Here is a 10,001-nt window from a genome sequence, read left to right on the forward strand (position 1 = left end):
GTAGTTTCAGTGGCAGAGAATGGAGAGCTTTGTAGGAAATAAAACCACCAGAACTTGGTTATTGATTATGCGAGAAACTGGCTGCTCACCTATGAATCAGGCTTCTGAGTTGAGCAACTGGTGGGGAATTGTGTGGCCATTCAGTGAGAGAGGCCAGCAGGTGAATAGGTTGGGACTGCAGCCTCTCGCAGCAGGGAGCCTTTTCTGATACGTTTTGCTTATGAGGTGCATTTAGTCTGGAGAAACTGTTTTCTTGGAGCATCCCTTTCATTACCCTTTAATAACTCCTCAGTGTTTCTCCTACAGAGAAAATTATTCTTTTCATATAATAGTTGGTCAGGGCTGTTCCGGCCCTCTGGGACTCTGTATGTCAGAATGAAACCAAGAACAGTGTTTTCAGGGTTAACAATTTCTTTCATTTACCTGATATCTTGTATTTCTTGACAGTTGCTGCAAGACAGTTTCTGCAAGTGAATCCTTGGAACACTTGATGTTTTGCTGTCCAGTGCCTCTTGGGGAACTGTGCTGATACTCAGAAGCCTAAAGGGGACTGGATTCCTGCTGGTGGTCCACATTGTGGGCTGCAGTAGGCAGCACTAGATGACAGCCATCTCCCCAGACCCTCAGACTCTGGTCTCAAGGGAACACATCAAGGTCCTAAGAATGGAGACTCCTGGGACTCAAGAAGCTACTCGAGGAGGAGACACTGCCGACTCAGAGTCTTTCAGACAGAGGTTCAGGTGGTTTTGTTACTCAGAAGTGGCTGGACCCAGAAAAGCCCTGAATCAGCTCTGGGAGCTTTGCGTTCAGTGGCTGAGACCAGACATCCACACGAAGGAACAGATTTTAGAGCTTCTGGTGTTTGAGCAGTTCCTGACCATTCTTCCCGGGGAGATCAGGATTTGGGTCAAGTCACAGCACCCTCAGAGCAGTGAGGAAGTGGTGACCCTAGTAGAGGATTTGACCCAAATGGCTGAAGAAAAGGAAGGTGAGATTTATAGTTGGAGGCAGGGAGTGGCAGAGGTCTCCTTAAGACAGGAAAGTAAACTCCCCAAAAGATAGTGGTTCATTGCTAAAGAGGGGTCCAAGTTTGGAGTTGGGACTGGATTTGAACTGGCTCTTCCTTTTACTGTGTGACCTTGGGCAAGCTACGAAACCTCTCAGAACTTTAATTTTGTAATCCGTAGAAAGGGATAATGAAACAAGATAAGATGTAACACTTGGTGGTTGCTCAAGAAATAGGAATTTCTTTCCCTTCACCCTTGGGCACCGGGACCTTAGAACCCAGGACAGAAAGAAATTATCTCAAAATGTTTGGAGTCACAACATATCCAGACCAGGTCTCAACTTTTTGCTCCAGTGTGTGTGCATTCACATGTTTCCAGAATGGGGCTGTCCACTATGTGCGATAATGGAAATGTGTTCTGCAGTGTTCTGCACATCAAGTTAAGCATATAAAATGTGGCTAGTGCAAGTAAAGAATTGATTTTTTAAATTTAAATTCAAATAACCATTTGTGGCGAGTAACTCCCCTGTTGGATTGTGCAATTCCATAGCCTTAGGAGAACAGCTGACATATATTTTTGAAATTACATTACTAAACATTATTTATATAACATAAACTATGAATTATAATTATATAATTGTAAAATATTGATAAAAAGACTTTATGGTGGTGGATAGCCTTTTGAGGGCATGTGGTTCACCTTTTATAAAATCCCTTTAATGTGCTGCAAATATATACAGTATTTGTAGCGTGTTATTTACCATAAGGCTCTCACTACATGTGTGTGACTTTGTATTCTACCAAGAGTTCTGAGATGGATAAGGAAATAGTGTTTACCTCCACAGACTTAATTTGTGATCATACAGCTGATTGGTGGATCTAAAATTTGGATTTCCTGGCTCCTCTCCAACTCATCTCTCTCTACAATGTGATGCTTCTCAGAAATTAGAGCCTCTCTTTGGAGGTTCCAGCAGTAAAGAAGTTCATGAATTGATTGCTGTAGCTTTCTGTGAAATAGAACAATTTCTGTAAAATAATTCCTCTTTTACCCTTTTTTCCGCTCTTTTCTCTTTGATTATATAATTCTGATTCTTTTTTTTCACTCACATTTATTTCTGTTCATTTTATAAACACATTACATATACACATATATGTGTCTTAAAAATTTTTTTTCTATTAGCAAAGCCATTTTCATATTCTCTGAGAAAGAATCGTTCTATAAATCACTGGAGGACATAATTCTGATTCTTAACTTTTATTGATTGTCTAACCAGTCAGCTGCTTGAAATTTTTTAAATCATAAGAAAATGCCGTATGACTTTAATTAGAAGTGCTGTTGACATCTCAGGGTATTTATTTAATACATGTGGTTCTTATGTCCAGATTCCTCATTTCTGTCTTTAGGAGTTTACTGTGACCCCAAAAGTGGAGTCTGTTTTTGAGACCAGCTTGGTACTTTTATTCAATAAGTGTCTCCAATGCAAGGCATTGTGCTCAGATCATGAAGAAAACAAATTAATACATAAAACATAAACTGTTTTACCTTAACACAGCTTATAAATATGTTAAAAAATTATTATGAAAATCCATTTAAATCCATTAAAACCGTGGGTGTATGGAATGAATGAAATCAGTTTTGTTTCGTCTGACCTTTTTCTCCAGAGAAACATATCTAATGATTTCCAGTCTGAGGACTCCATTTGAAAGACTGGGTTGTTTTTTACCCCCTTCCTAGATCCAGTCTCTCAAGACTCTGTCATTTCCCAAGAGGAGAAGCCTGAAGAAGAGAAAACCATTTCTGTTCTTCCAAATACTGAGTCCCAGGTGAGTCTCCTTTTCATGGGTTTTCGTTCATTTTTTTTTTTAACCATATGGTTTTATTTTTTAAGCTCATTTTTCAGTTGAGGCGTGATTGATACACAACTTTGTATTAGCTTCAGATATACAGCAGTATGAATCAGTATTTGTGCACATTGTGAAATGATCATCACAGTAAGTCTCATTAGCATCTGTCACCGTATATGGTACAAAGTTTTCATTCCGAAGTGAACACTTTGTTCCTCCTGAGTAGTATGAAGATGCTTGAATAATTAATTCAGCCTCCTTTTCCTCACAGTCTTCACATGCTCATAGTGCATTCTTCATATGCTATTTTACTTCAGTCGTCAGAATTGATTGTAAGGCTGACTTTAATAAAAACAGAACTATTTACTAAAATTCAACAAGTATCCCTGATAAAATTGCTCTGGCAGAAATAAAATTACATTTCCTGAACATGGTAAGAAATGTCTCCAGCTGGACAGTGTTGGAAAATAAAAAGCAGCCCTCACAACGCCAGTGAGGAGGTAAGGATGTCTCACCTTACTGCTGGTAATGAGTGTTTTCTGAGTATTCCAGCCAGTGCAGTGTGATAAGGAAGAAATGAGGTAACTATTGGTATGAGAGAAGCAAATATATATTATTTACAGATAATACTGTCCTTTTGGAAAACCTCAGAGAATCAACTGAACATGTACTGAAACTCATATACTAGCTGAGAAGAGTAGCTGGTGACAACTCAGGAAGTTTCCCATATAACAGTGCTTATCAGAAAAAAAAATTCTTATTCACAGTGGAAAATAATAGTGCTGCAGTGGACTGATAGTGGCTCCCCAAAATATGTCCATTTCCTAATATCTGGAACCTGAGAATGTTACTTTATTTGGAAGAAAGGTCCTTGCAGATGTGATAAAATAAGGATTTGAAATGAGGAAATCATTCTGGCTTACATGGGTTGGGGCCTAAATGCCATCATAAGTGTGTTTATAAGAGAGAGACCAAGGCGAATTGAACACACAAACAGGAGGACGCGATGCGAAGATAGCAGCAATGGGGCCGTGGACCGAGGAATGCCAAGGAGGGCTGGCAGCCGAGAGGAGCTGGAGGAGCAAGAAACAGGTTCTGCCTCAGCCTCTGAAGGCAGATCAGCCCCACCAGCACCTAATTTTGAGACCTTTGGCCTTCAGACTTGTGGGAGAATAAATTTCTGCTCATCTAAGCCACCAGAGTTATGTTAATTTGTGACAGCACCCACAGGAAGCTCATCCTAGTGCTGGCAGCCACTCTGCTGTACTGCCTCTCAGAATGCCATGCACAGGATACTGTACAAAGTGTGTGTGTGTGTGTTTTTCTAATTGAAGTATAGTTGATGTACAATGTTGCGCTAGTTTCTGGTGTACAACATAGTGATTCAGAATATATATGTATATATATTCCTTTTTCATATTCTTTTCCATTACAGGTCGTTACAAGCTATTGAATGTAATTCCCTGTGCTGTACAGTAGGACCTTATTTATAGAAAGTGTATTTTAATGATTTATTGTGCTTATTTGTAATTTGGAGTGACTGTTAAGTGTGAGTATGTTATTAAACACAGATTGGTATTAAAAATATCACAGATTGTGATAAAAAATAATTGCTACTTATAACCAACTGGAAGTTAAAATTTGGAATGTAGTCACTGATATTACTCTTTTATATCTAATTGCCTTTGTAACTTAAACATTAATTCTGCAAATCTGGGTTTTGGGGATGTCATTTGTATCCTTCCTAGAAGTCAGTGTGTTGCATTGTTTAACATTAAACATCCCAGAGAATCCTTGTACAGCATTTTGCACCAGGGACTACGTGGACAAGGCTGGGGTTGTATCATAATCTTGTTCTGAATCACTTGTAATAGTAACTACCTTGTGATTTGCTTTGGAATTCTGAAGAACTTGAATACTATCAAATTACAACTTTATATCCTAATCCTTTCTCTGAATTTCTTAGATCTATTTGGGAATAACCTAATGTGAAAAGACTGTCTTTGGTGTTATAGGAATCCGTGACACTCAAGGATGTGGCTGTGACCTTTTCCAGAGGAGAGTGGAGGAGGCTGGAACCTTTTCAGAAGGAGATATACAAGGAGGTGCTGCTGGAGAACTTCCGGAACCTAGAATTTCTGGGTAAAGACATCTTTTCTTCATGCTCTACCGTCTAGGCTGGGTGTCTTTTGTCTGCCATTGTTGAAAGATGAGTGCTGTTCACTGTTGGCTGGGCTTGCAGGGGTGATACGACTAATCCTAAAAATGGGGAAAATGGGTCCTAAAAATGTACTTTTCTGCAGTGTTTTCTCCAAAAAAAAAAAAGTCTTTGCTTCATTGAGCTGGAAATGTTGCGCATCATTTTGCTGTCTTCAAGGCCATCCCTTCCCCAGTTCTCTCCTCCAGCTCCAGTACTGAAGTCTGTATTTGACAGCCGCTTCTCTTCCCTGGAGAACTAGAGGCTGCGAATGTTGGAACGTCTTTGTTCCAGGGAAAAACGGCCATTTTCTGTTCTTTTCTCCATGGGCAGGCTTTCCAGTTTCCAAATTAGATCTGGTTTCCCAGCTAAAGTGGGCTGGACTCCCTCGGCTGCTACAGAAGGAAGTCTCAAAGCGCTCCAAACCAGGTGAGTTGGTGAAGAGCAGAGGAGGAAGTGGAACCAGTTGCTTCCTGAGTCCTTTGGAAGAGCTCCTGAAATGCTGGGTGTCTAGGTGCTGACGCAGAAAGGCAGCAGAATGTACGCCTTACCTTTCTGGACTGTTCACTTGGAACAGGGGAGACTGTTAGCTTGGGTCCTCTGTCAGGTAGATGCCATATATCCTTAATGTCAGAGACTAACTGGGGAGAATTCCAGTGAAGGGAAGTGGGGAGGGAACTGGAAGGGGCTGGGAAGGCTGTCTGCGCACTGTGCAGGTCTGATACCTGTGATGGGAGAGGGAAGGAAAGGAGGTTGGGTAGGAAGAGTCTAGATTCAGGTGCAGTTTAAGAAGGTTTTGGCAAAACCAGAGAAGAGTCTTCCCACCAGAGTCACCTGTCAGAGTTGTCTGCCTCACAGAAACGGTCCTACGTGTCCTTGCTGTGCTGGTCATGACCGGGAGCCCCTGTGGGAAAGTGGTCTTGAAGTGAGTGACATGGTGGGGTCACTGAGCCACAGCAGGGGCTGCAGGGTAGGCGCCCCAGAGGAGGGGCTCTGAGAGGTGTGTTTTTAGGGACGCCGCAGACACAGACATCAGAACAGAAAGTGTAGGTGATGGATGTGAGCCATGACAGTAGCATGTGTGCAAGCAGTGGGAAGATGGAGGAGCAAGGGCTTGATTAATTTTTGAATTAAATCTTGGAGGATAAGTAGGAATTCGTCCAATGGACACTGTGTATAGTATCATCCAATTTTATCAAAAGGAGAAAAATGTACACATACATGCACCTGTTTAAATGTGTGGATATAAATGGGTTTTTAGTACGTGGAGAACATTCATGTTAACACTGGTTATCTTTGAGGGGTGACATCTTTTCTTTATTCTTCCCTTTCTTAAACTTTAACGATGAACACTAAATTTGTATTTTTAAAAGTTAAAATAAATTATTGTTCATATATCCATAGAAGTATTTGAAGGAAAAAAAACCCAGTAATTGCTTACCAAGCTCCACAGTTTGTCCAGGTTGACATTTGGGCAGAAGCTCTGGCGCCTCATTAGGTGGTACCACCTTAGACCAGCTTTCCCACAGCAACCTGGGTGATATTTGTTGAGATTGATGCTGTGGTGACCCGTGCGACCAGCCTTACCCTGGCCTCCCAGATGCTTCCTGTGTTGGCTGATGTGGCCGTGGCTCACGTGGACCCCAAGATTCCGGGTTGTAGTCTGGATGGCATTTCGGTGACTGAGACCAAGGAGGGAGTCCTCCACGAAGTCTTGAGAGCTATCCAGGGCTTCGTATTTCATAATTCTCTGGTTAAAAATATAGTTGTATCACAGTGACACTGTAATCTCATGATTAAGAGCCAGGGTGAGCGATGTGGTTAATAAATGAATCGAGGGTTCTGAGAGGAGCATGAACCTTGCGAGTATAATTCTGGACACTGGGGGGCTCAAACCTCGGCCCTATCAAATTTATATTTGTGATCATGAAAGTGCTGTGGGATTGGATTCTAGGCAGTGTCAAGTGTTAAGGCTAAAGGGACAAGATTGAAATTGCTGTCATGTAGTAGGGACGGTAAGTGGATGCCCAGTCAGAGTGTCCCCAAGGTTGGTAGGGCCAGATTGTGGTAACCTGTGAAAGTCTAGTGCAGGTGTGTTGCGTATCTGTGACGTGATGAGCACTTTCTATAAACTTAGAGCTGTTTGCCTGCTTGGAGGAGAGGCAGTATGGTGGAGGGAGCAGAAATGTGGGCTTTGGTGTCAGACTGGGTTAAAAATCTGGCTTTACCACTTAAAGCACCTGTGACCTTGGGCAAGACACTTAAACTCTGTCTGCCCAGTTGTCACCTCCATAAAGCAGGGATAATAATAGGACCTATTTCATAGGGTTATTGTGGAAATTAAGTGAAATACGAGGAAAAGTGCTTGGTATGGGACCTGGCGTTTGGTAATTATTCTGTAGATGTTTGCACTGTCATGATTATTATTTGGAAAGAGAGTGGATTGGATGTAAGGAGGATAACTTTGAACCTATTATAGAAATTTGAAATGAGAGTGAGAACTTGCATCTCTAAATGTAAAACACTAACTTTTCATCTTCCTCAGTGTTTTTCCTTAAGTCTAAGTTTACGTAGCTTCCCCGTGTCACTTCCCCTTCCCTGTTTTCTGAGACTCCAATTGCGACTTGTCCAAGCCCCGTTCTTACTGTCTCTGTTCCTATTTCAGTCCCAAATACAGCAGCTTCCTTTCTTGCAAACAGGAAATATTCTCTGTTACTTCTTTCAGAATGTGAACTGAGCGGTGAGTTGAAGGAGTCTGGTGGAAATCAAGATGTTCTTGTGGAAGAATCGACTTTAGATAAAATAATAGAAAGATATCTGATGGGTGGTGATGATGACTCGATGGGAGAACCCTGGGGCAGACTAGAGGAGGATCGTGGTCATAAGGGGCACTCACAAAAGAAAACTCATGGGAGAGGCAGTAAGGGGGAGGAATTTGACCCAGAAAAGAGCCCCTTTGGAAGTAATTTCAAACCACCTTCAGACCTCATTAAACATCTGAGAGTCTACTTAAGGAAGAAGAGGTATAACGAATGCAAGAAACCCTTCAGCTTCCACTCTGACCTTGTTCCGAACCGCAAAGAACATGGTGGAGAAAAGTCTCGGAAATGTAACGAAGGCAGGAAGGCCCTGAGTCATGCTTCATCTCTGACTGAGCATCAGAAACATCAGAAAAGGTATTCGGCGGAGAAGACCCAGAAGTGCAGTAGCTGTGGGATAGACTTCATTCAGAGCCCAGCCCTCAGGAAGAAGAAGAACTCAACGTGCGAGAAGTGTCGGAAAGCTTTAAGTCGAGATGCAACCTTAGAGAAGGACGAGGGGCCCGAGGCTGGAGACAAAACCCATAAATGCAGCAAATGTGGAAAAGCCTTCGGCTACAGTGCCTCCCTGACCAAGCACAGGAGAATTCACACTGGGGAGAAGCCGTATATGTGCAATGAGTGTGGGAAAGCATTCAGTGACAGTTCATCGCTCACGCCCCATCACCGAACCCACAGTGGGGAGAAACCCTTCAAATGTGACGACTGTGGAAAATCCTTCACCCTGAGTGCCCACCTCATTAAACATCAGAGGGTGCACACTGGAGAGAAACCCTACAAATGCAAGGAGTGTGGGAGGCCCTTCAGCGACAGTTCATCTCTCATTCAGCATCAGCGAATTCACACCGGAGAGAAGCCCTACACGTGCAACAACTGTGGGAAATCCTTCAGCCACAGCTCATCCCTTTCCAAACATCAGAGAATTCACACGGGAGAGAAACCCTACAAGTGTGGTGAGTGTGGGAAAGCCTTCAGACAGAACTCTTGCCTTACCCGCCATCAGAGGATTCACACCGGGGAAAAACCGTACCTGTGTAACGATTGTGGGATGACTTTTAGCCACTTCACGTCTGTCATCTATCATCAGAGGCTTCATTCGGGAGAAAAACCCTACAAGTGCACCCAGTGTGAGAAAGCCTTCCCTACCCACTCGCTCCTTAGCCGTCATCAGAGGATTCATACGGGCGTAAAGCCTTACAAGTGTAAAGACTGTGGGAAGTCCTTCAGCCAGAGCTCGTCTCTTAACGAACATCATCGGATTCATACTGGAGAGAAGCCCTACGAGTGTAACTACTGCGGGGCGACCTTCAGCCGCAGCTCGATCCTTGTAGAACACCTGAAAATCCACACCGGGAGGAGAGAATACGAATGCAACGAATGCGAGAAGACGTTTAAAAGTAATTCCGGCCTCATCAGGCATCGGGGATTTCACTCTGCAGAGTAATTCTTGGGGTGTAGGAAGGTGGGGGGAAGTTTGGTCGAAATTGTCTCATTATAAACCTGGGGAAGAAACTACCCCACCATTGACTAGTAGGAAATTTAGTCAAAATCGTCCCTTATTCAAAAGCAGGGGTGTAAAGTACCCCAGCGTTGATAAGCAGCTGCAGATTTGCCGGGCTGGCAGCTAGGAAAAATACTTTTTTTCTCGGTCACCCCTCTTCTCCCCGAGAATGTCAACTTTAGTTAGATAGTGATGAGGGCTGGTAAAGACACATGGTAAGAGAAGAAAGTGGTATGAGATGTGAAATGATTTGAAAAGGCCAAATGTGAGTTTAAAAAGCAGGGGAGGGGAGCATGGGACCCACCTTACTGACCTCTTTTCTCCAGGTTTCCTTCTCCCCTGCTTCCCCTTCCACCTCCATGTACCGTTACAGAAGGAGGACTTGACTGCAGCCACGTGACCTGGGTTCTGTCCCAGTTTACAGACCAACTCCCCATATGACCTTGGACAAATCATTTGACCTCTCTGATTTGGGGTTTCTTTATTGGTAAGATGAGTGGGTGGGACTAATGATTTCTGAGATTTCTTTCTTTTCTGGTACCTCAGACATTCTCTGACGCTGTGGGAATAAGTTAAACACTTTTGATCCATTGGCATTTTCAAGTTTCTCTAGGAGAAGATAATCCATTTAGG

The 10,001-nt window shown here is 42.9% G+C and overlaps 1 protein-coding gene across 2 annotated transcripts; it reads left to right on the forward strand.

The window, feature by feature from the left end:
- Window positions 1-600: 600 nt before the first annotated feature.
- ZNF483 (zinc finger protein 483) lies at window positions 601-9,397 on the forward strand. 2 transcript variants are annotated; one of them, XM_015248318.3, is made up of 5 exons: window positions 601-988; window positions 2,742-2,830; window positions 4,867-4,993; window positions 5,382-5,477; window positions 7,774-9,397. In XM_015248318.3, the coding sequence occupies exons 1-5, from the start codon at window positions 601-603 to the stop codon at window positions 9,309-9,311; spliced, it is 2,238 nt and encodes a 745-aa protein (XP_015103804.1). In that variant the 3' UTR covers window positions 9,312-9,397. The 2 variants fall into 2 exon arrangements, with proteins under 2 accessions (XP_015103804.1, XP_072815091.1); XM_072958990.1 differs by having other exon boundaries at window positions 7,819-9,397.
- The last annotated feature ends 604 nt before the right edge of the window (window positions 9,398-10,001 follow it).

Source organism: Vicugna pacos, chromosome 4 (assembly GCF_048564905.1).
Source record: "Vicugna pacos chromosome 4, VicPac4, whole genome shotgun sequence".
Taxonomy (NCBI): domain Eukaryota; kingdom Metazoa; phylum Chordata; class Mammalia; order Artiodactyla; family Camelidae; genus Vicugna; species Vicugna pacos.